We start from the raw sequence: 23,350 nt of genomic DNA, 5'->3' as shown, positions 1-23,350 counted from the left end.
GTCAGGAACAGCTAGGATTATCATTTAAATAGTCAGAAATTCTTCTTAGTTCCTTCACAAAGAAATAGCAGTTTGATCATGCTATACAGAAGGCACTTTGAGAAAAAAAAAAGGCAAGACATCAAGTTCAAAAGGATAAAATTTCAGTAGAAGCTGTCAGCAACAACTAAATTGTGACACTGCACTAAATAGCACATAATTAATTACCTGTTCCCTGCAGTGACTTCAACACAGGTGTAGAATGCTGGCTCACATTCAAAGTTATTCATCACGATTCCATGATAGCCATTCAGAACATGCTGGTTTATGCCTTTCCGACGGAAGTGCTCCAAAACTTTGTTTATGCTGTCTATACCATTCAAAATGGCCTGTTAAAATACAGTTAATTACTGTACTGCAGTGGCATAATATTCATTCTAGCTTTAACTTTGTGACAGGTGTAACCTCCTTTATGCCAAACTCCTGTTAACTAACCTACATCTCTAACAGAAGATACCTAAATAAGAGACCATCACTTTTTAGTTTTGTTTGGGGTTTTTTAAATCAAAATTATATCAGAAGAAATTTTAAAAATATCCCATTTCTGCCTAGTGTCCTCATATCAACTACCCTGAGCTCACAAAACTCATTTTCAAGTAGTGCTAGAGCTATGCATATTTGAAAAATTCAGCCCAGAATATAATTTGTCCATCTTAATTATGACAGAAAGACCATAATTTTAAAAGTAACTATCATATCTTTCAGATAAGACTTGTCCTTTAAGAATGAGATTCCACAAGGAATTATCAAGAGTGAGGTTATATTACCTTTCCTGTTGCTGCTCTGAGAAGCTGCTGTTTCTTTTCTAGATCTTCCCTCTTTGCAGCAAGGGCTTGTTGTTCTGCATTCTCTTCTCTCCATAGGTAACTACAGAACAAAACCAATAAAATTTTTTAAGTGTGAATGCAATCTGAATGTTTTATTATTATTTTCTTAAAGATTGCTAATCAAATGGGAAGGCAAAGTGCAGAAGTTCATACATGGCCATATTTAAAAAACATACCTACATGCCATGTTAACAACTACACAGTTGGGGTCCTTCACATTAAGTGAGATTGAGACATATTTCAATTAATTACTAACTTTCTTTCACTCTGTAGTTCATCCTTTTTATTTTTCACTTCATAGTATTTTCTGTCCAATTCTTCAACACGAGCCTTCACTTCATTAAGGTCCTGGTCCAGTTTCTAAAACAAAAAAAAGAACAGTAAGAAATTACAGCTCTCTATATTTTACAAAACCAAAAAACACATTTTATTCAATACTGAACTACTAAAAATTCAGAAAATTCCTACAAACATTTTAACCAGCTTATAACAAACTGCAAAAGCACTAAGAACAAAAACAGCTTTGTAAAGAGGCAGTAACAAGGTGTAGGTGCCACACAGGTGGCAAGGCAGGCACTGAGTTTAACTCTGCCTCTGGGCATTAAAGTGAAATGGATCCCCCTAAGCCACAGCAAGAACAGAAATCAAAACAGTAACTAACATACATATAACTTCTGTGTAATCATGCTCTGAAATGACATTTGTGATAAGTACAACTAATCTTGTGTACCATGTCAACCTGCTATTAGTCAAAAGCCTTAGCCTGCTCTCCAGCAGTACTAGACTTTCAAGACAGCTGCTGTCAACAGTGTGCTGTTTAAGCCAATGCATAGACATCCCCCCTTTGCTCACTTAACACCTGCCATTTTCAAAGCAGTTCAGGGCTAGCACTCAATAGTGTTTACGTATTTATATGTGTACAAGGAGGAGTAACTGTGTTCTAAAAACACAGCCAGCTTGTTCCAAACTAACCTTGCAAGCTTTAAATCACATTCATCCAAGAGGCCTTCTCTTTGAACAACAAAAAGCTATTATTAGGTTGATTTATGCTTTTTCACCAAAGCATAAATCAACCTTCCTTGAGGAGGAAAAGGAAACCAAGACACGTTTATAGAAAGGAATCAAAATCCACAGAAAATTTAACCCCTTCAATTCTATAGAATTACCATTGAGCAGTATAGCACAATTGCAGTCAGCCAGTGATAAATGCTATTTTCTTGATTCACCAACTCAGAGAATCACAACTTTGCTAATGTGGATTCCAATCAAGCAGTATTTTAGCAGAACACCATCATCTTTGTACAACTACACTCCCGTATGGTGTCAGACTGGCCCTCAATTTCGGTAGGTATATCGCACAAACACCAAGAAGACCATCAGCATTGGCACTGTCTGTTCTCTCAATATAAAAGCAGGGTTTTCACAGCTAGAGCTCCTATCAGGAGTGCTATCTTTGGATTATTTTGCTGTATTTGCACTGTAAGAGCGGTTTCTGAATGGAAATTAAAATCTAAGTTATTCAGGTAACAGATTAATCTTCTAATATGCCTAAGGATGTAACTTCTAACCAGCTGCAACCACTGTACAAGGGTGCAGTGTCTGCTTCATAGTCAAAAAGACCCTGTTGCTTGGGGAAAATGAGAGAAGTGAAAACAACCAACACAGACTTCCATAAGAATGTAACAAATTGTTTTCTATGACATGGCTAGGTTCAACATAGACAAGAGCAAGGCAGATGGAAGCTTATTCCTGATAACTCAGGCCAAACACATTGGGGAAAGTACAAGAAGACAAAGTCAACACATAGAGTAAAGACAGTGCAATGCTAAAGGAGTTTACAGTTTATCTGTAGATGCTTTTAATAAGCATTATACAAAGCCAACATCCAACCAGAAAGTCACATCTTCCTTATAAATAGGCACTGAAGTCTGACTGTCCAAGATTGAGTATTTAACCCTTCTCTCAAAAAGACTGAGAATAAGCTGCAAACTTACACTGTACTGTTCCAAGTTTTTCTCCTTGTTTGCCTCGGTATCCTCTAAGTCCTTGTGTATAGCTGCAATCTGCCGCTTCTTGTCATTGATGGCTTGATCTAAAGACTTCAGTTCTTTCTTTATCCACTTATCCCTTTCCTCTTTGGAAGTAAACTGGCTCCCTCGACCTTGCTTTGCATAGAGATCTGTTCTTTCTTGTGTAGCCTGTGCAAGTCTGTTTTGAGAAGGGAAACACATGTTGTATTATAAAGAAATCTTGAATTTATTAAGAGCAAGCATTAAGAATTACTATTGGAATTTTCAAGAAGTGCCATACCAGGCCCTCAAATTCGAGCACCAAACCAGTAACAAATAGAAAAGGATCATGTATAAACAATAAAACCATCCAAAAGAAGTGGTTAAGCTGAGAAAATAATTTTGCCAAATACTGTTCCCACCCCAACATAAAGCAGGCTTTTTACAGACCATCTCCAAGTTGTTAACTGCAGATGGATAGCACTGATAAAACTTGCATAAAATGCCACAGACCTAGCAATTCCCCTCTCTTCTTTTTCTTTTACGCTGTTAAATTTTGGCTCTGTTTCAGCCAATTCCTTCTGCTTTTCCTCAATTTTCTCAAGAAGTTTTTGCCTCTCTTTTAGCAGTCTTTTCTGAAAGTCAAACAAAGCAATATTTAAAGTTAGTATTTAATAAACCTTACAAAATAGTGACAGGCTTCAGTCTAAAACCAAAATTTCAGTGTACATGAACACTTCCTTGTGCCAATGTCATTTTAAGACTTCACCGATGTTACATACCCTTTGCTCACTGTTGCCAGCTAATTCATCCTGTAGATCTTTTGCCTTCAACTCTAATTTAGTCCTCTGTTTAATTTGCTCCTGTCTTTCAGCACTAAGTTGCTCCTTCTCTTCTTTCATTGCAGAAATCTTTGTCTTCAGTTCTCGAACTTGCCGTTCTATTTCCTATGCAGATTTAAGTATGCAGCATCTTAAACACTGAATGAACATTTCACTATTTATCAAAACTCACAAGTTCATTATTCTGTAGATCACAATACCCTACATGCGTGAAAAACCCCAAGCTTCCAAACAGGATGAAAGCATGCAACTCAATTTAATATAGACACAACCAGCCCTCATCCTCTCCCTCTCCACCTCCTCCAAAAAATCCCCAAAACCACAAAGCAAAACACACCTCTGGAGAGCCCTTTTAAAAGTATTTTTACCTCCATTTTATCTCTAGCATCTTGCTGTGCATCTCTTAGCTGCCTCGATTTTTCTCCACTTGTCTCTCGTTTAGCAGAAAGCTGTATGGAAATATCACCAATAGCTTAAGTAGCCCGATTCTGCTTTAGTAGTGGTTCCAAAAAGAAAATAATTTATTTAGTGAAGAACAGTGATGATGAGGAGTATAGACAGTGCAGGTAGTTCAGTGTGCAGCTGCAGATTGCTGCAGATTAAGTTCTGGGTGGTGGAAGCCACAGGCAAGAGAACTAATGTCCCTTTGCAAAACAAAGGGCATGGGAACCTGTGGCGCTCAGAGACACAGCAGCAACAGAAGCCCCATTGCTTCTAATGTGATGGGATAAAAACCCACTTTCCTTTGCTGAGATCCCACCTTCCTTTGTTATTTAGTTATTGCACCAAGACATCTGAGACTCTGCTATGGGAAACCCGGTCTGACTGTGAGTGTGGTGCAGGGAGTCAAGCGAGGCACCTGCGCTGGGAAGGGGTTTCAGTCCTAGTTCAGGTGGTGCAGTTCTGACTGCCAGAGTGGCTCCTGGATGGCTGGACAGGAAAGTTTCCTTAACACTGTCAGCATTCCATCATGGATCATAAGGACATGGTAGTAAAAGCAAACCAACAGCTTATTACATTTTGTACTAGCCAAGATATTTTACCTCATCAAGCTTAGCTCGGGTTTCATTAAGCTCCTGATTATAAATGGTGTATTCCAATGCTCTCCTCATTTTATCCCATTTCTGGTACTGTGCCAGCTCCTCTTTCTCCTCTTCTAGAGTATGCAGTCGCTCCTCAATATATTTCAACAACTCGTTGATTTTTTCTCGCTTGCCCTCTTTAGAAAACATGACATAATCGAAATTCAGTTAAACATTGTAACACAATCCCCCATCTTTACAGCCACTGAATCTACTCCAGTGATTCACAATTTGTCAACATACATGAAATGTAAAAACACCTCATGTCCAAAAGTTCTCCAAAAAAACCATCCCAACAGCAGAACTGTTGATACTTGTTATGTAAGGTAACACAAGCATGTACTCTCTTGGCTCACACACTTAATACAGACTGTACAACATGAGCTTTAGTGTTTGCACAGCAGTAGGTATCCTGATTTCTGGATCACTGCCAGCTGACATCACTCATATGTTTTGAGCAGTAAATCTATCTGTATCAGCTTAGCTAAAAGTTTTATTACTAAAAGCACACAGAAAGTAACTTACTAAACCTTTTGAGATATTGGAAATTCAAGGAAGAAATATTACAAGCTCAGCATTGTTTAACATACCACAAATAACATCTAACTAGCTTTACTGAAAAAGCCTGAAGTTTTAGAATTAATTGAATTAGCGTGGCATAAAGCAGTAATTTCTTCAAGTTTTACCTGTTTCTTTCATTAGTGAAATACTCTCCTCTTTACGTTCATCATACACTCTGGTACCAGCTACTTCTCTTAGCAACTTCAATCTTTGAGAGTCAGGAGCTGTGGCCATCTGGTTGATCTGAAAATTCAAGATCTATGATTTCAATAACCTGCTCTGGATGTATGGCTAACCACAACAGAGCAAAGATTGCACTCTTTTGCTCTGCCTGCTTGCCTGAGGTTTTGGCAAGAAGATTCAGATACATAGCATACACCACACTGCTTTCCTTTTGAGACAATTACTTCAGGACAGCAATTATTCTGCTTGTAATGAAATTTGTTGCTTTTCAAATGTTTCCATTTCTTGCTAAAACTCAGGATACAAGTACTATGTACACTGAAAAAATCATAAATCACTCAAAATTATATTTAGAGAAACTCAAGCTTGTGCTTTTAAGTCCTGGTGCTAAATCAAATAGTTTAAATGCCTCCATAAAACCACACTAAAATGCAGGGGTTATAAATCTTAGAATAATTCACATCATGAAACACTCATTAATATGACATCAAATCAGTCATACAATTACACCCAACATAAAACTCACTTCCTTTCAATAGAACTTCAGTGGCTGCATGCTTTTCTAAGAAGGTAACTGTTTCTAATTTGTCTTATATTAAAACCAGTTTATGTATTTTGGCTGTGCACCAATCCCCAGTATAAGTGACTTTCCAGCTCAAGCTGTTTCTTTCAAATGCATACATTCAACTGTATAGGAAAATTTATCCTGATAAACATCTGGCAGACTGCATAATGGGTTAGCATTCTTGACATCAAGTGCTCCTCAAGTCTTCTCCACTTGCATTCCTCTCCAAGTATGCCTTCCAGCAACCTTTGGAGCTAACAGCTCCCAGGGTCCTTGTTGATCCATCCTGTGAGCCATTACAAATAGTCTGCTTTGTCTCCAGATGTGGGTGTCCTTTGAAAGCCCTAGAAAGCTGCAGGGTCTTGAAGACCAGTTAAGACAGCCCATGCCACGAGGCCTTTTCCTAATGTGCGCTTACTTCTGGTACTTCTGCATTTTCCACTCATTCCACAACTCTCAACCATTACTTTGCTCTCTTATCTACAGGCCCAGAAATCTTTGAATTTATACTGAACTATTTCATACGAATCAAGTTTGCTTTGTATTTAAATACACAGAGAAAAAAACCTGATTGTAAAGATCACTATGATAAAAAACCCTCAGCTAAATATCAACATTTACAGACATGATTTTTTTTTTTTTAAATCAACATAAAGTACTGAAACAATAATATCTGCCAAAGAAGCACTGACATACAAGAACTATTTCAAACTGAGGTAGATTTAGGTTTTGGTTTACTTCTGAAATAAGTGAACTAAGTTTGGCATCCAGGAAACATGATACCCTTGAAAAAGGGTCAAAAAGAATCTTACCTTTCCTTGTTTGACAATATAGTAGGGATTACTGCGAGAAAATCCAGCACTTTCAAGAAGATTCATGACATCATTTTTCCTGAAATGTTATTATGAATCCATTAAAAACTTACAGTAAAAGTGAGAGCTACAAAAATGCATTACAGTACCACAACTATATATCACATATTATCACTGTTTGCAATGCATGCTCTGTTTGAACAACCTTCTTTATATGAAAATGGCTAATTCTAAAATGAAATGAGAGAATAAAAATGGTAAATATCTAAAATACTATAGAATTAGAAAGAGATTAAGAAATAAGAACCTTGAAGCACAGAGGAGGGAAATACAGGCAAGCATATCACAAGGAAGGATATAAAACCACTGAGAGTGTGGTAACTCTTCTATTAAAAAAAAACCTGAAAGAAATACTATGCAAGCAGTTAAACACCACATCAATGGATGGATTAAACTACAAATTCAAAGTCTGCTGTCTGTTGTACAGGACTGATGTTCCAGCTATCAAACTACTGGCAGTCAGTATACACAACAGAAATAAATTATTTCATGCTAGGGATGCAAGTGTTTGGTTTGAATAGAATGTCACAGAAATACTACTGTTCTCATTTGGATGGATTAAACTACAAATTCAAAGTCTGCTGTCTGTTGTACAGGACTGATGTTCCAGCTATCAAACTACTGGCAGTCAGTACTACACAACAGAAATAAATTATTTCATGCTAGGGATGCAAGTGTTTGGTTTGAATAGAATGTCACAGAAATACTACTGTTCTCATTCAGATAAGGAAAAGAAGTACCTACGTCACCATTTTCTTGTCTAAGAAATATTGGTCCTTCTTGGCTCCAATGACTCTGCGAAGCGAGACTTCCTCTTTATCAATCTTAAGAAAACAAAACCCAGTAAATACACATACCTACTGCAAGCAGCTGTAACAAACCCAGAACGTTTATGACACCTTTTAGCAGACATGACTCAAAAGCAGGTACCAGGCTGAAGCCTTCCATAAGACTGAGATCACTTGAGTCTGAAATGGTAATCTATGTCCAAAGCAGTTCACTGAACTTACCGGTAACCTGTTGTCGGAATTGTCAAATATAATCTCCACAAATGCCGAAATAACACGAGGACCTGTACCTTCCTAAGAGAAGAGATGGTCTGGTTAGACAGCTGCCAATTTTGAACTCATTCTTCTCCTCTTTTCCCTGACGACCCCACTTCCCCTTTCTTCTCAAGGACTTGAGATGCAAGAGCATCTACATAATTTCCAGCACACACTTTTATTTCTGATAATCTCGGCTACACATTCACTGGTGTGCATTATAAACATAATGTAGTACTGTGTAATAAATTCCCTTTTGCTGAAACAAAGAATGCTACTTTTGAAATAATTGGTTTAAAACATCACAGCAAAGCAATTTAACTTTTTTTTTGTACCAATCAAATGCATTAGCTTATTCTTTAGTTTTGCTGCTATATACATTCACTTACATGCAACAAAGCCAGTCTCTGCTCTGGGCGAAGATGACTAAACTCATCACTGAGGACAAACTGAATTGCTGTAATAAAATAGGAAAGAAACAGAAAATTTATTCTTTCCTTCAGGGAAATGTGTAACAGCTTCATTAACTCAAAACACACTGGTTTACTGTTGTATAATACAATCAAGCTGTTGCTAAAATCTTACAATATTTCCTCATTGAAAACCTTAATCTGCTGGATCTTTATCACTCAACCTGCTGTACTGCAGGATTTATCTGAAGAAGTCATTGTTGCCACATTACTGGTTCACTGCATAATCATTAACAATTCTGAACAATTAGGGATTTATGAGCTTCCTTCTACATATACACAGCACACAGGCTAGGCTAAAAATATTGCTAAAATACTTAGCATTAAACAATTTATAAACACAACTGTCACAAAGCCTACTAACACCTTTAATTAGCATCTTTACTCCTCCATTAATGCTCCCACCTCACAAAATCCCCCTCATAACCTTATATTAAAACAATGTCTAAGCTGTGCCAAACTGCTATTGAGTAGAATTTAGCCACTGATGTCTAAAACAACAACAAATATCATAATGATCTTTCATGGAGGGCAATTTTTAGAATCAGTTTCCTCCTATAAATACATTTGCCAGATGAAAGTCTTAGAAGGCCCTTAGTAAGAGAAGCTGAATTCTAGATAAAAACCTGGACTAAGTATTAAACAAGTGCATTGAGATCTGCCTTTCATCACTGTCAAGTTATCTCCAATCGGCCACTCCTTATTGAGAAGGATCATTTGTTAAACCAAGTTCTAGCAAAAACAAGCAAAGAAACCTGGTATCTTCAGCATCCCTCAGCTAACAAGAAATCCATGCTTACCATAAAAGAAGTTGCTTTTTCCAGATCCATTTCTTCCCACTGAAAATTAAAACACAAAGTATGACATAAGTTACAGCTGACATAGGCTAACATTGCATTGTACCTTAAACGTGACACAAAAATATCCAAGAGCAGAACCCAAATATAACACGGCCAAATGAAATCCCCAAGGAATGAGATGAACTTGCACTTGAGTACAAAACAGTAGCCTTTTGCCCACTCAAACACATTACCTTGACTTACAAACTCCAAAACTACTCCACAATGAAAATAATAACTAAACCAATCCTATTTATTGCCATCTTTTGGTTCTTATACTGATAATCTGATGGATAAGAACAGTAAACCTAAGTCAAATTCTCTTGGCTCCAGAACATTTATCCAGAGGAAACCGCGTGCCTATACATTCAGGTTGACTGTATGAACTTCATGTAGCACATTAACTTCTTAACACCCCACTCGTTAATCATAAAAGACTGGAATAAGTACTAACTCAATATAGAAAACTAAAGGTGTAAGAACACAGCACTACATCAATATAATCACAATATTTATACTGCAGTGTTTCAGCAAGGCCCAGTGTCTTCTCTTTAAGATCAGCACCTGCTGGATCAGTTTCAAATCCACTTGTCTTCCAGCGGCAATGAACATCCTAGGCTTTTCATCTCTGCCTGCCTACATAGCATTCAGACTCACTTCATTGCAAAAACTATTATGAAGTCTTTGAAAAAGAGCTAAAAACTCTCAGTGAAAAGAGATTTTTTAGTGTATTTTAAAAACATTAATACCTAGATAAAGTTTTAGCATGGTTTTTTTCCTCATGCCAGAGTTAAATCCTGGCTGCTAAGATTTTATGTCCAAAATTCACTGCTTGCTGTTGGGTCAGCAGTCTCAAAAGCTGCTGCACAATCACTAAAATCAATGCAAACAAAAAAGGCAGAGCCAGGCATCCATAGGCAGAAATAGAAGACATGTGAGAATGGTGGACAACATGCTATTAAAACAGGAATTATTCAAGTAACTGCACTTCAAAACTTGAGCTTTTTGACAGTCTATGTGGTATTCACATGCCCTCTGAACAGAGAGAAACTGTGACAAGCAGAGAAGGAAAATACAATTCTTATCTCGCTTGCTGTGCCTGTGTTGTGCTAAAGTCGAATGCAATATAGAGATTGTTTACCCAAAATAAAGATATTTTGTTCCCTTGACCTATCAGGGCCAAGAAGTGTCTGTGTGTGAGACTGTCATGGGACAGTAACGAGAGAATCAGAGAGGAGTGCAGTTCTGTGCAGTTGTGAGCAAGAGTGATTACCTAACAAATTCAGTTTAGATGAAATGTACATAGTATAGTATAATAAAGTAATTCATTAGCCTTCTGATGATAGAGTCAGATGCATCATTCTCTCTTCCCTTCATCAGAGTTGCCATTGACTTACAATAAGTCTACAGTCCAGAAATTAATCCTTTAAAACTGCAAGAAAGACGATCTTCTTTCTCTGCAGGAGTTTATAATTGCTGGTGTGCTTATTTATAGAAATGATGACACTTGCACAGACCAAAAAAAATTAGAATCCCATACAAATTCTCTGCTGCTGCTCCTCCAAGGACAACCTTTAAAGGAAGCCTAGCTGATACAGAGATGTGCACCCAGGAAGGAGTTTATGAACCTCACTCAGTTTCTGAAGACTCTTTTCTGTAGCTTTGTCCCAGCAAAGTGAACGTTAATAATTGTTTGCTGTAAGTGGAACACATGCTGTGGGACATTACAGACAGCTGTACAGAAGTTTCCTAAACAGAAAATATAATCATCAAATGTAACCAGAATATTAAAAACTATAAAGGAGACTAACAGGAATATCATCTGAAATAAAAGTGCAATTTCAACTAGTGATAAAAGACAAGTATCAGAACTTACCAATGACATTGTGTTTAGAGCTGAATGGGTCCACAATGGTTTGGTCCCTGTAGCTTCGAAAGCCCTGAATGATTACCTGGTGAGAAGAGAGAATTATTTTCAACCAAGTTCTCTCAGATTTTCTACTATAAGGTTTGACAGAATATTTAGATCAATTAATATATGCCTACCCTTCCTGCACACATTCAACTTTCCAGCTCAAGATCAGAAACTTACATCAAACTTGTGCCCCCACCTAGGCATCGATTTAGGGACAGATTTCTCCCCTACTAAGAGATGCTGGTATTTGTGCAGGCCAAAGCACGGCAAGCAAGAGTTTCAAGAGGGTTTTTTGTAACAAACTAGTCAAAAAAAACCTATTTGCCTAAAGTATCATATGCAGGAAAGAAAACTAAGTATAACAAGCATTTATTTTCAATTTTTATAATGCAATCTACTTACAGCATGAGAATTTTATTGGCAAATTCTCCAAGCAGTGCATTGCAGACTGCAAAAACTGTACTAGACCACCTATTTCACATGCAATAGTCTCATTTTACTATGCAATCTAAAGGGAAACATAAAAAAGCAAGCTTGTCTTGGCTCCAATTCACAGCCTAAAGAGACAAAAACGTATGGAAATAACTTCAAGAGCTATGCAGCAAACCGTTATCTGAAATAGCACATCAAATTTCCAACCCTTTAATTTCAGCAGCATTTTGAGGTTTGCCAGGCCTAGCAATACACCAGGTACAGAGTTACAATATCCTAAAACTTCAGCTCTGCACAGCAACAAAACTAATCCACCTTCCAGCACCAAGCAACCTGTTCCACACATCAAAGCCATGGTGAAAGCAGCTTTGCTCTGCTCAGTATGACAGAAAGGCAGCAGCCACCTGAAGGTCTGACATCTGCAGATCTTTCAGCAAGAACACTTGAGACAAGACTACAGTTCCCATTTAATAGCTGTGTTCTTTGCCCAGCTCTTCCCCAACAGAAACAGGATACAGTTAAAGTAGTGACAGTGTTTCACTAGGATACACTAAAAATTACTTCTTAAGAACACACAAAACCAGCTTGCAAGATACTTCCAATATTATTAGTACAGACTCTGAATACCATCATCTTCTCCCCAAAGCTTTTCCCTAGATGGTTTACCATTTCATCCATTCTACATATTCTGAAACTTCATGACTTCTTTATTGCCTTGTATCAAATCAGATTAAGATTTAAACATTTTTAATGTTCAAACTCCAGGAACAACTTCTGAGAGCAAAAAATAGGGGATACTGATGGAATCAAATTAATTCTCATCCTTTTTATTCTCATACCTACACATAGTTAGACATTCTTCTATAGCCCCCAAACCAGGATGCTATTGGCCACCTAAATTTCCTTCTTTTTGTTTTCCTCAAAATGAAACGTTTCCCAGGTTCTGAGCTAATTTAGACTTAGTCTATTGACCTCCACTACGGTCTGCTTTCAAGTAATTCAAATCTGGAGAACAAAAACTCTTATTCAAAGTCTTTAAAGCAATGTGCCCATCTACGATGATTAATCAGGAGTGATTTACAAAAGTACAATCGAAAGGCGTTTGAAACACTGCTCAGTCAGCCAAACAGTAGATGTAAACTGGTATCTGTGTAGAATATGCACCTTCAACGCTAACAAAGTATTCTTAAGAAAAACACCCGCAGGGTGTGAGAAACAGGTGAATTCTGAGTCCACCAGGAAATGAGAATCCTGGTCGGCTTTATATGAACACACATTTGCAGCAACACGAAAGTCGTAATAAAAATCTGCTCCTAAAGCAGCTGCAGGGAAATTGCAGAAGTAATATAATGATGACCTCAAAAACTGTTTGAAAAAGGTGTATTCCAGGATCTTTTTAACTGAGCACCAGCCACAGATCGTTTGGCAAGGGTGAAGCATAACAGGTGAAATGGTTCATGCCCGGGGGCCTGAGACAGCACCCCAAGGCAGAGACCCTACAATCTGAACAGCTGAAAGATGCTTCTGACAGCTGAGCAGAGCAGAGCCCTTTTGTTTGGGTACGAGCCTTCCACGGCCGGGACACCGGAGCTGGCGTACAAAGGGGCGCCGCGAAGAAGTCTCGGGTCCATGAAAGAGACCCCAGCACCACTTCACACCTGCAATGAATGAAAGGGGAGCAGAGAAGGAGAGAAAGCGCCGCCAGTCCAGCCGGCGGTAGGACTTGAGCCGTGGCCGGGCCGGGGGCACCTCCCTCAGCCTGGACCTCGATCCGCCCCCCGGGACAGAAAAGACAGAAGCGAAGGCCTCCGATCTCGCCGCAAGCCTGCGGGACTCCTGCTGCGGGCCCGGCAGATGTGAAGGTGCAGAGCCCCCAGCCTCGGGGAGGGGCGGGCTGGGCCAACCCCCTAGGCCAGGCGCAGGCCGCACCGCACACTGCGGGCGGCGCAAATCCCGCCGGCTCACCTGCTTGATGTACATGTTTGCCGAGGATGCGGTAGGCCCGCCAGGCTGTAGTTCAGCCCGCCCTCGCAGTCTCTTTCCGGTCCGAGCGCTCGGCTTGACCGCGGGTCTCCGCCGCCGCTTCCCGCCCCTTCAGCCGCCCCCCGCTTCCCGCACAGGGCCCGCTCACCCCTCACGCAAACAAAATGGCGGCAGGCCCTCCCCGTCCCGTCCTGGCGTGAACCATTCAGCGCCACTGGGAGGGGGAACTGTGGAGCAGAGAATGCGCTCCTGTACCGCCGAAGAAGAGACACCACTCGGAGCAGCGGGAATTTCCTTTTTCTGATCTCTTAAAGTGCATCGGTGTTTTTTTGGAGGGCCCTGCTTAGCGGGGAATGCAGGTCACTCTGCCTCCCGGACCCCGGTGTCCCCCCGCGGAGCTAGGAGAAGTGGTTTCTCCCGTCGAGGGGCGGATTGGGCGCCAAAGGCAAGTTGAGACCAGTGGAGCGAGTGGCGGCGCGCGCCTCTAGGGGGCGCTGTCGGGGCCGCCCTGAGGGGCCTTTTGCGCGGGAGGTCAAATAAAGGCTCGGTCTGAGGACCCGTCTTCCGTTTGAGGATCTAAAAATTATTTTTAAAAACAAAAAAGATAATAAAAAATAGGCATCAGCAGCCTTAGGGCTGCGCACACGCGCCCCTTGCCCCAGGGTACCCGTTGCCTCAGCTGGCTCCTCCCGGCTGTGTAGGGCTGGGAGCCGGGCTCCGCATCCACAGGGAAAAAGTCTGGGCGAAGCCGAACAGGTGCCCTGGGTCAGCTGGGCGAACAGCGATGGTGCGAAACATTCTCAGGACAACAGCTGGGCTGAGGCCGTGCCTGCTCCTTTCCCTCGCCGAGACACTATCCAGCTCCCCGGAGGAGCTGTCAAACACACAAAAATAAGCTAAATGGTGGGAGAGAAGCATTAATTTTCACCTCATCTCTTCCACTTGTGGTGATTTCAGGTGTTGTTGTGAGAGCAGTCGGGGTGCGGCATCTCAGAGAAAATGCAATTTTCGATTTGACAGTGCTCCTTCAAAACTGCAGCTGTAGCCAGCACTTCTAAACATGGAATAGAATTCCTCCTCTGAGCCTCTTAACACTAATAAAAACTAGATTTAAACAGAAAGGTCTAGTTTCTACCTCTCCTAGAATAATTACCTCTTCTCTAATGGGAAAATCTCACCAGTCCCAGACATTCTTAAGTGCCATGTAATTAAATGGTCTTACTAATAGTCCTTCAAGTGGCTATTGTAACAGATTTTACCAGCGCCTATAAAGAAATGGTCCATTGTTTCTTCAGAAAACATAGAGCTTAAAAGACTAAAGTGTTTAATGGTTGCTCCACAAACAAATTCAAAATGAAAATTTCCTGTGTGTCTTATTTGGCTTTTAAATAGCTTAGTTCAATGTGACTGAGGGAAAAAATACTTTCTCTATTTGCATTTTCAAAATCCGTTTCATTTTAGGATTTCAGGGATTTTTAAATCCTCAAATAAGTCTCACAGCATCTTTCTGGGATTAGTTTGTGATACTGAATTTACTCTTCTTCGCTTTTTCTGGGGTGAGGTGAGTTAGAGATGACGGTAGTTCAGGTTCCCAGATGCCTGGCCCATCCAAGGAGACTCCTGGCATGGAGAAGAGAGTTTAGGAAACAAAAAAAGTCAGATCCTCCGCTTTTCCTTACTACACAATTAAACATTCTTGTACCCAGTTAAAAGAATTGTTTACATCTATTTTTGTGTTAACATTTTTTGTGTTAACCAAGTCTTCTTGAAAACCCTGTGCCAGGATATCTCCTCACTAACAGTCTTCTCCAGCTAAAGACACAGGTGGATGTGGACAGACCAACCCTGTTTCTCAAGGCAGTAATAGGCATGGAAATGCTCTTAAATTGGCAGGTTCTAAAGTTTATTCCTTTTTGTCTTCTGCTTTTAGAGGTACAGGACGTCTTGAGTCATGTTTTAGAGATTTCCTTTGTAGTTCAGAAGCTTATTTTCACTTAATCATAGACTTCCAGAGCAAGGAATTAATTTTCCTGCCCTACAGAAGGGGTTCAGAGAAACCAGCTGAGGAAAATTTGCCTTTTCTCTTGACTGCTGCAATGACATTGTTGTGCCTGAATACACTAAGTCTTCTTGAAAACTCTGTGTCAAGCCAAACAACCCTCATCTGGTGCTCCAGACAGTTTCCTGTTGTTGAGGTGCACCAAGAAGTGCCTCACTATTATGTACAAGCACAAGCAAGGACCTGGGATCTCTTTTATCCCCAGGTGTTCATTCTCTCTAGAGGACTTTGGATATACAGCCCACTCCGGCAGTTTGGAGAGGGCTTGTGTGCATACAAATGTGCACAGACACCACATTATATTTATTCATAAGAATAAAATCACATCCCACTGATATTCCATCAGCAAACATTCTCACCAGTGTGATGTGCTTGCAAAAATAGCAACTGTATTCATTAAGGATTAAGTGGCAAATGATTGTCTGGTTCAATGAGTGTTTCAAATACTCAAATAAGGCCCCTGCACACAGGTTTTGCCATGTAGCTTTTAGAGATTGTACTTGAGGGAGTGGAGTGGTGGGGTAGGTATTATATTTTCTGATACTCTTTCAGTTTTGTAGTACTTGCTGAAAATATGCTTCCAACCCAAGTGTGATGCATGTCATTTTTATTCTGTCAAGCTGCTGCGGCTGTAGGAGTGCAGAAAGCTGGCAGTTTGTAAAACAGCTCTCTATATTCAGAACCTGCAAACATATAATCAGTGCTTGCTACGCGAGGAGTTCACCTTGCTTCAGTAGGTGCTGCAGAGATTTTTTTCCATGGCCCTGCTTTATAAGCAGAGCTTTTGTATAAATATGCTTGAATTAGACATTAGCATCAGAAAGGCGGAAGTGGGAACACTGCTTTAATTCATCTACTCTTCATCAGCATAAAAATATGTCAAGTGTTTCCTTCATGAAACTTAATGGGAACGTATAGATAGGATTTCAGTTCTGTAGAATTTTTTTCTCTCACCTCGAATAGTAGAATTTCTCGCAGAAAAAAATGTTAAACCTATTGTGGGGAGGGAAAAAGCACTTTAAGTGTTATTAACCTCTTCTATTACCACTTTCAGTTGTGAACCAACACATGTATAGGCTGCTTTCATTCATGAATGGCTGCAATCACTGAGGTATTTACTGCCTTTTTCAAATGCCTGTAGAAATCAGTAGGTTCACTGCAGTATCCGTCTCTTGTGCTCCATCACGTGAAATCATTACGGGAGACAGAACTTCTGGAGACAGTTCTTTGTGCTGGTGTTGCAGCAGAATCTCAGGAGCAAACTCGGATTTTGGTTGACACTTTGATTAGACCCTGCAGAAACCAGTGTCCAATGGCACTTTGAACTCACAAACAGATATTCTGACGTTCTGCTTCCAGGCTGGGGAACAAAGGCAGTGAGAAAGCCCAAGGTCAAGCAGGGTAACAGTGGGACAGCCAAGAGTACCTCTCCTTCTAGAACACCCAAGCCTGAATCCTTAGGAAGCAGGGCCATAATGCATCTTTCTCTCACCTCTGAACTCACCTGAGATTCCAGCAGGCGAAGTGAGAGAAACTGGTGTGCTCTTGGCAGACCCTGGCACACGCATCCATCTCAGTGCAGACAACCCACCAGCTTTTGAAGGACAAGGAGCACTTATGATGAAAAAAATGCAAGCAAACCACACATGGGCTCCCTTTCCAACAATTTCTTTTTGTCTTGAACAAATTACTGAGCTCTGTTGCTCTCAAAGCCTGTAGTGACCCATGCCTTGCAGGGCACAGTCTGACCCCTCAGCAATACCTGCAGAAATATCTGTAATTTTGACAGTGAGCAACTGCCTGCCACAAAACTTAGAAGTGGGAGCCCTAAGCCTGCAAGAGCCTTAAAAGAATCTCAGTTTGATAAGGGGTGGATGTAATTACAGATTCAGATGCTGGCTGCACAGCATTAGCCAGTGACATCTGTTCCATGGTGGGTACCCGTTTCCACCACCCACAGACCCTTTTCTTGCTCTTTTTTGTCTCCTGCTTCCTGCCCCTACCACAGTGTGCCCTGAGGGGTGCCAGGGTGATGAGGAGAATTGGCTGGGAGGCATCTATATGAAAAAATATGGATGAAAAGCACCAGACGGGGGTTTTTTGCTTCTCCTTTTCTGTTTCTAGTCACTTTAAATAACTCAAACCAATCAGCCTCTTTTTAAAAATTAAAAAGTTTCTCTTGATCACTCTAATCCTTTGAATGTGTGAAATTAAATAATTTTTGTTTATGGTTAAGTATTTATCCATAAACCCTTTAATCCAACAACATTTTAGGAAAGCTAACATGTTTGTCAAGAAGAGAGTGGCGGGGTAAAACATCGGCATAGAATGAACAGAGAAAGGCTTCTTTTTGAAAAGAGCGTAGGTTATTACAAATGAATCTGCTGCAGGTTTACTAAGGAAAACAGTTGTTTTGCTCATCGTCTTTCAGCCGAGCGTCTCTGTGAATAAAATGCGGTTGTGGTTGAATGAATTTCCCCGTTTAATAACCAGTTTATGAAACGCCGGCATTGTGCACACGCGCCGCGCCGGGAGTGCTGCCGGCAGGTGGCGGGGGCCGGACCGGCCGCAGGGCGATCCGGGTCACATCCTGCCCCAGAGGGAAACCACTCGTGCTTTCCTTTGCTGCGGTGCAAAAAAAGCTAAAAAAGCTTTGTTGCATTTGGAAATGTTGTGAGAGAAAGCATTGCTCTCTGTTTTTTCTATTTTAAACTCCAGAGAAGGGAAGGGACCGGCATTGAGCTGTTTATGGGGTAAGCTGTGCTGGAGGGCAACCATAGATGCAACTTCACACCTGTTTTTGGATGGATAAACATGAAGGAGAAGCGAATCAGGGATGCTGCATCCCACAGATCTGTGGCACCCAGTAGCTGCCCTAGCAGTGAGGGGGCAGCCCACAGCATCCCTTGGCTTCAGTAGGGGCTTCCTGAAGAGATCCTGGGTTGGCACCAGCTCACAGGCATCAGGGCAAAGGGTGGCTTCTTTCAGGGTGCTATGTGACATTCCTGAGGCCAGCACCTGCCCATCCATCAGTAGGGCTGAGGGGCAGCCCACAGAAGACAAGATCAACTGGTTCTCATCAAAATAAATCATAAACAAAGGTAGAAATTTAAAGACATGTTTAGTCCCAAGCTCCAGGCGAAGGATGGCCAGCTCAGACAACAGTGCAAGACTAGGAAATAGGGAGGTGAATTAAAAGCAGTCAATTTTACTTCCAAAAAGTCTCCTAACGTTCAAGGGAGCATTAAATGCAATGCCAACAGTAGGAGAGCCACACAGACATAAATACATGTCCCCCCATCTGCAGGACTGGCTGCTTGCTCTGAAGGTGTGCCTGCAGGGGGACTGATTCTTGCCCTCACACAAGAGGAGGTGAGGAGCCAAGGGGAAGCAGTGGTGCCTGTCTTGGCCCTGAGATGTTGCTGGTTTGATGACATAATTGACCAAAGGGATATTTTTCAACTGTTCCCAGCAGTGGTAGGACAGAGTCTGACTGAGGGCCATGAAAAATCCTTGGAGAAATTGGGGGATGGATGCAGAGAAATCTCTGAATGTCTGCACTCAGCACATGTGATGAGCCAGACAGTGGGGCAGAGGCAGAAAGAGCTTGTGTAGGTCTGTGACCCAGACTGCCTCATTTTGGGTCAGCTTTTTCAGTCTTTGTGGCCAGTACAAACAAAATTATGTCTGACAGAGATGCCAGACTGGATATCTGACTTCGACAGAGCATCCTGAAATTCTGAAAAAAACCCTTTCCCCTTGCCTCTGCTCCTAATTAGCACCCTGGAAGGAGGTGGCTGCAGTAAATTTGTAATTGGGTTAGAACAAAAATAGTTATTTAGGCTAACCACATCCATTCAACAAAGTAATACATATCTAAAGTGATCAGAATCACACTGCCTGGGCTTTACTCCCTCTTTAAGCCATCCGTCTACATCCTCGGGACCCACAAACAAATGTGATTTTTTAACCAGAGAACCAAAAGGAGCCCCTTGAAAAGGCAGCCTCCTTTCTGCAAGGCATTTTCACACTAAGGCAGGTGAGTTGCTGACCTTATGACATCTGACTGACTTAGCAAACTGCAGCAACTTCACCTGACACCGGGTGGCCTCCCCCAAGTGTGAAATTTTCCCCTGTGCTTTGAAGATCAAAGGAAAACAAAGATAACTTCCAATTTTGTCAGGGAAACTGAAACCACTGCCCCAGGGACTATCTTGGGCCTCACTCCCCATTAGCGCTCAGCATTTCTCAGGCTCTTCCCAGGCAGAGCCCGGGGACACAGCAGGACATTGTCCTATCACACCCAAGCTGGTGGGCTTCACCGGTGCAATTTTCACCCTTCCTTCGGTCGGGATAACAGGCATCTTTATTATCTTTTCCAGCCCTCCAAGGAAGTGTCTTGCTGTTTATTCTGTACGATTTCTCCTAGCCCTGGCCTGCTGTGTCAGATGCCTCTTCTTGCACCCCCGGCTCCCTCACAGAGGGAGGATGAAGAAGGAAATGAGAAACCAAGATGGGAACACTGTCTGAAGCCTCTTGACAGCCTCCCGTGCTGTCTGCAGACATTTCCCACGTGTCCCTACAACCTTTCCCCAGGATCCCACAAGCCACAGCACTGAGTATGGCATAGCTGGCTATGTAGAAGTCTTCTGCTTCCCCCTTCTTCATGGCTGAAGTGTATCCCCACCAGATCTCACAGACAAGTCCAGAAAAACTCCTCTCAGTTTGGTCTAGTAATCAGAACTGCCAGGAGCCTCTTTAACACTGAGTAGCACAGGGAACAACTTACCCTCCCCTTCTCTCCACTGGTGGTCCCTGATCAATTCTCTCGAGCATATCTGCCTGCCTCTGTCATGCTGACTGCCAGAAAACCAGCTGCTCTTCACAGCTGGATTTAGTAAACTGAACCATGTCAATGCTTTAGCACTCAGTAGCACACAGATTTCTTGCCACCCACCCAGGGCTCCCATCGCCTGGCAGAGTGGCTGTCATGGCTGTCTGAAAGTGTTCCACAATTGGTTTTGTTTTTAACTAAGTACTACATTATATCCTGGGGGAAAAGAACAAAAAACCCACCAAAAAAAAAAAAAAAAAAAAAGAAAAAGAAAAAAAAAAGCCAAAGGCCACAACAAACTCTCTCTTCTAATAAGGAACATATGGACTTACAAGCACAGCACAATAAATACATCATGGTAACAAGATTTTGTGCTTAGGAGAGTCTTTGTCATGGGTCTAATATGCATTGCAAACATATGAAAAACGCTTTATGCCTTTCTCAGAATGAGATTGATATCATTATCCCTGATGCAAGACAGGATCCAGAGACATACAGATAAGCCTGTGAGAAATATTTAGAGAGAATTTCAGATTTGCTCTAGCAACAAAATGCTTCTTGCATGAGCAAAGCCACATCAGCAAAGCTCTGTTTTACCAACAGAGCAGAAATATCCTCTGCAGAAGTGAGCTGTCCTGTGGAAAACACAGTTTTGCTGCTATAGTCCTTTTCTATATACTCAAGGGATCCATCTGGTCAGCTTGGTGAGTCCAGGTCTCACTCACTTCCTTTATGCTTTTGACAAATGTGGCTGTGCCAGCAGGACCAGCTGCATCACTTGCCCTGGAAATCCACAGGGAGAACCCACAACTGATCCCAGACTGCCTGACCCCTGGGCTCTATGTTAGCCACAGTAATTACTCAGGGCAATGTGGACATTGCTAGGGAGACCTCAGGCTGAAAGCATATCTAGGAGATGAGCACCGCTCTGCTCCGTCCCTGTTAGGAATCTCCTATCCTGGCCAGCCGCTGGGGGCCCAGCCGGATGGAAGTTAATGGTCACGCTGGAATTCGTGTCAATTGATTTTCCAGTTAACTTGAGTTAATGTGATTGGAGGCATTAGAGCAGAGAGGATATAGCCGTTGTTCCAGTTGAGTCCTGGAGACCTCAAATGCCATTTCAATGCAGAAGCAAGTCTTAGCTGCAATTAGAACAAACGGCTCCTTAAAATAAAGATTTAATGGAAGGATTCATTCAATGCCTGATCCGAATCCCATTGTGTTCAGGGGCTCTTCTCCCCACCAAGGCAAAAGGCTTTGTTTCAGGGCCTGGAGGCAGCTTACAATGTATGGGCAATTTAATAACGAGAGATGACTCACCCACTGTCTGCTTAACAAAGGAATCTCAGGAATGGAGCATCACTGTGACAGAAATAAACCACTATTCACACACAGACAACTTCCCCCAAACCACCGCCCCCCACCCAAAAAAAGAGCCCATAAAAACTACATTGTCATGTCACTTGGGAGACATAAACCTGGTCCAACTAACACTTACTCAAATGTTTAACTTTACTAACATGATTAGCTTAGAAACCCAAATCTGGTTATACCAAGGGGGTTTGAAGCTCAAATTGATTCCTTTATCAGTTTGCCTTTCATTTCTGAGCCTCTAACAGTCCCAGCAGATCACAAACCTTCATGTGGTGCCTGTTCTGAAGTCCTAGTCGTGACTGCAGCTAGCATGGGCTGAGGCTGGGGCAGGATTTATATTAAAGGTCTTCCCCATTTCTTCTCATACAAGAGTGTGTCTTGTGGGTTCCATGGCTCCCAGGAAAGCTTGTGTCCTAGAGATGCTTGCCACCCATGATCTACCCAGCACAGGTCGTATTCTGTGAGATGAGAACAATCTCTGAAAGAAATATGGGAGTCCCCAGGCAGTGCTGTCCCTGAGGCTCTTCAGGGTTCTTTCCCCCTTTCTATCTACCACAGTCACTCCTGGTCTTGAGTTGCTGCCTTTATAGGTTTGTTTGGTGTCCTGCTAGGATTCCCAGAAGCTATAGTAACAGCCAGTGACTTTGATAGGCTAGTATATGAAAGGGATGTCTAGGGGCAGGACTTCTCAATATACTGAACAAGGCTGGAAGAAGCGCTGAGCATTTCAGCTATTGCTGCAGAAGCCATTTGTCTTGATAACTTTTACATTCCCTGCAAGTGTTCATAGGCAGGACACAGGGATATATCACCACTGCTGATGGAAAACATGAATGGATTTAGAAAGCTTTACTTAGATGTTAGAGTGCCTTGAATTTGAACCTGAAATAAAAAATTGAAATGACCCCAAAGTTTCTAATGCAATGGTAAAATAAAGTAGGGCTTTACAACTGAGGCCCTGGTGTCAGAACTCCATTTGATTCTCTCTGATGACTCAACCTATTTCACAAGCTATTTTCATATTTCCTATTTAGCAAACTTACTCATGTCTCAGTAAAAGCCTATGATGTGATAAAGCCAAGAAACCGTAATGTGTGGTACTGGTAACACCTCCCACGTAAAAAAAAAAAAGCTACTTCCATATTTGTGTGGCTCTGCAAATTGGTTCCTGCCTTTTTCTCCCCAGGGAGTGAGCTGGCAGTGTGTCTGCTCTCCAATTAACATGTAGCTGTGAAAAGTGGAGATGGAGGGTCAAATTCACCATACCTGGGGCCTCACATATTTTTTTTTTTCCATGTTAGGGGCACATTTGGACCTTTGACTTCCCTGCAAGGCAAGTGTTGTTTTTAGCATACAAATGACAACGCCTGCAGAATACCTTCTTCATTCATGCTTTGTCTCCTAAAAAAAGAAGTTCCCAC

General features: G+C 41.6%; 1 protein-coding gene across 7 annotated transcripts in view; it reads right to left on the bottom strand.

The window, feature by feature from the left end:
• Nucleotides 1-23,350, bottom strand: part of SMC3 (structural maintenance of chromosomes 3) — a 1,169,611-nt gene that overhangs the window by 9,392 nt on the left and 1,136,869 nt on the right. For 5 of the 7 annotated variants that reach the window (XM_050976245.1, XM_050976249.1, XM_050976246.1 and 2 more), the window contains exons 2-10: nucleotides 5,486-5,605; nucleotides 4,761-4,936; nucleotides 4,086-4,166; nucleotides 3,658-3,822; nucleotides 3,389-3,510; nucleotides 2,861-3,074; nucleotides 1,123-1,226; nucleotides 807-906; nucleotides 208-368 (exon numbers count right to left, since the gene is read on the bottom strand). In XM_050976245.1, coding sequence (XP_050832202.1) covers nucleotides 208-368; nucleotides 807-906; nucleotides 1,123-1,226; nucleotides 2,861-3,074; nucleotides 3,389-3,510; nucleotides 3,658-3,822; nucleotides 4,086-4,166; nucleotides 4,761-4,936; nucleotides 5,486-5,594 — 1,232 coding nt within the window. In that variant the 5' untranslated portion in view covers nucleotides 5,595-5,605. Of the gene's footprint in view, nucleotides 1-207; nucleotides 369-806; nucleotides 907-1,122; nucleotides 1,227-2,860; nucleotides 3,075-3,388; nucleotides 3,511-3,657; nucleotides 3,823-4,085; nucleotides 4,167-4,760; nucleotides 4,937-5,485; nucleotides 5,606-6,920; nucleotides 7,000-7,720; nucleotides 7,805-7,990; nucleotides 8,063-8,412; nucleotides 8,481-9,293; nucleotides 9,333-11,208; nucleotides 11,285-13,644; nucleotides 13,839-23,350 lie in introns of those variants that run through there. The other 2 variants (XM_009087192.4, XM_050976244.1) reach the window with 2 other exon arrangements.

Source organism: Serinus canaria, chromosome 6 (genome assembly GCF_022539315.1).
Source record: "Serinus canaria isolate serCan28SL12 chromosome 6, serCan2020, whole genome shotgun sequence".
Lineage (NCBI taxonomy): Eukaryota > Metazoa > Chordata > Aves > Passeriformes > Fringillidae > Serinus > Serinus canaria.
The sequence above is the reverse complement of the archived record's forward strand: the minus strand, read 5'-3'. Positions and strand labels throughout refer to the sequence as shown.